This window comes from Stegostoma tigrinum, unplaced genomic scaffold (genome assembly GCF_030684315.1).
Source record: "Stegostoma tigrinum isolate sSteTig4 unplaced genomic scaffold, sSteTig4.hap1 scaffold_652, whole genome shotgun sequence".
Lineage (NCBI taxonomy): Eukaryota > Metazoa > Chordata > Chondrichthyes > Orectolobiformes > Stegostomatidae > Stegostoma > Stegostoma tigrinum.
The window spans coordinates 35,001-35,915 of record NW_026728592.1 but is presented as its reverse complement, the minus strand read 5'-3'; the positions used below and the strand labels follow the sequence as shown (position 1 = coordinate 35,915).

At 52.3% G+C, this 915-nt stretch overlaps 1 protein-coding gene across 1 annotated transcript in view; it reads left to right on the top strand.

The window, feature by feature from the left end:
* Positions 1-331: 331 nt before the first annotated feature.
* The window catches only part of LOC125450058 (FYVE, RhoGEF and PH domain-containing protein 1), a gene marked incomplete at its 3' end in the record, with an annotated part of 32,866 nt that continues 32,282 nt past the window's right edge, over positions 332-915 (top strand). Inside the window, exon 1 of the mRNA XM_059644282.1 lies at positions 332-496. Coding sequence (XP_059500265.1) covers positions 349-496 — 148 coding nt within the window. The remainder of the gene's footprint in view (positions 497-915) is intronic.

The following is a 915-nucleotide window of genomic DNA, read 5'->3' as shown; positions in this document are numbered from 1 at the left end:
CTTCCCGACGTCACTGAAAGTTGTGTGGGGAGGTGGGATTTTGGGAGGAGAAGGAAAAATGTGCAAACTGTGAGGCTCCGCCGCGAGATGGAACAAACTGGGCGATAGTGGGGCAATTGTCCTCACAGGAAGAAGGCGAGACGGATGAAGGATGGCAATGATGGCTGGGGAAGCGGTGAACCGTTGGGACTGTGGTTTCGCAGGCAGCTGGACATTCTCCTGAAATTCGGAACCGCTCGGAAGTTCGGAGGACGCGAAAGAGAGTTTTCGGCCGTGTAGAAAGGGTTTGGGGGGTGGTGGGGGTGGGGGGTGGGGGGGAGTGGGTGAAAAACACAGCTAAAACCAAAAATGCAATTTAATCAGCCCAGGCGCATTCTGCTGGACCTCCCCACTCCCAACAGCCAGCTGTTCCTGCCTCCAAAGTTGCAAAAGATGAGATTTTCCTATCATGGTGAAAATCCGCAAGCGAGGAATGCAGAGCAGCGCATCCGACCGAGTGAGTTCAAGATCGGGATGCTGCGGGGGTGGTTGGGGGGTGGGGGGGGGGGCAATGTGGGATTGAAGCCAACGAGAGAGAGAGAGAGAGAGAGAGAGAGAGAGAGAAGTGGCAATGAGAAACTTAGAAGAGGCAGAGAGAGAGAGAAATGGATAATGATGGACGTAGAAAGAGCTCGCTGTGTGTGTGAGTGTGTGTGTGAGAGTGAGTGAGAGAGAAGTAGTTAATGATGGACGCAGAAAGGAGACAAAGAGAGAGAGAGAGAGAGAAATGGCTAATGATGGACATAGAAGGGGCTCGCTGTGTGTGTGTGTGTGTATGTGTGTATGTGAGTGTGTGTGTGTGTGTGAGAGAGAGAGAGAAATGGCTAATGATGGACATAGAAAGGGCTCGCTGTGTGTGTGTGTGTGTGTGTGTGT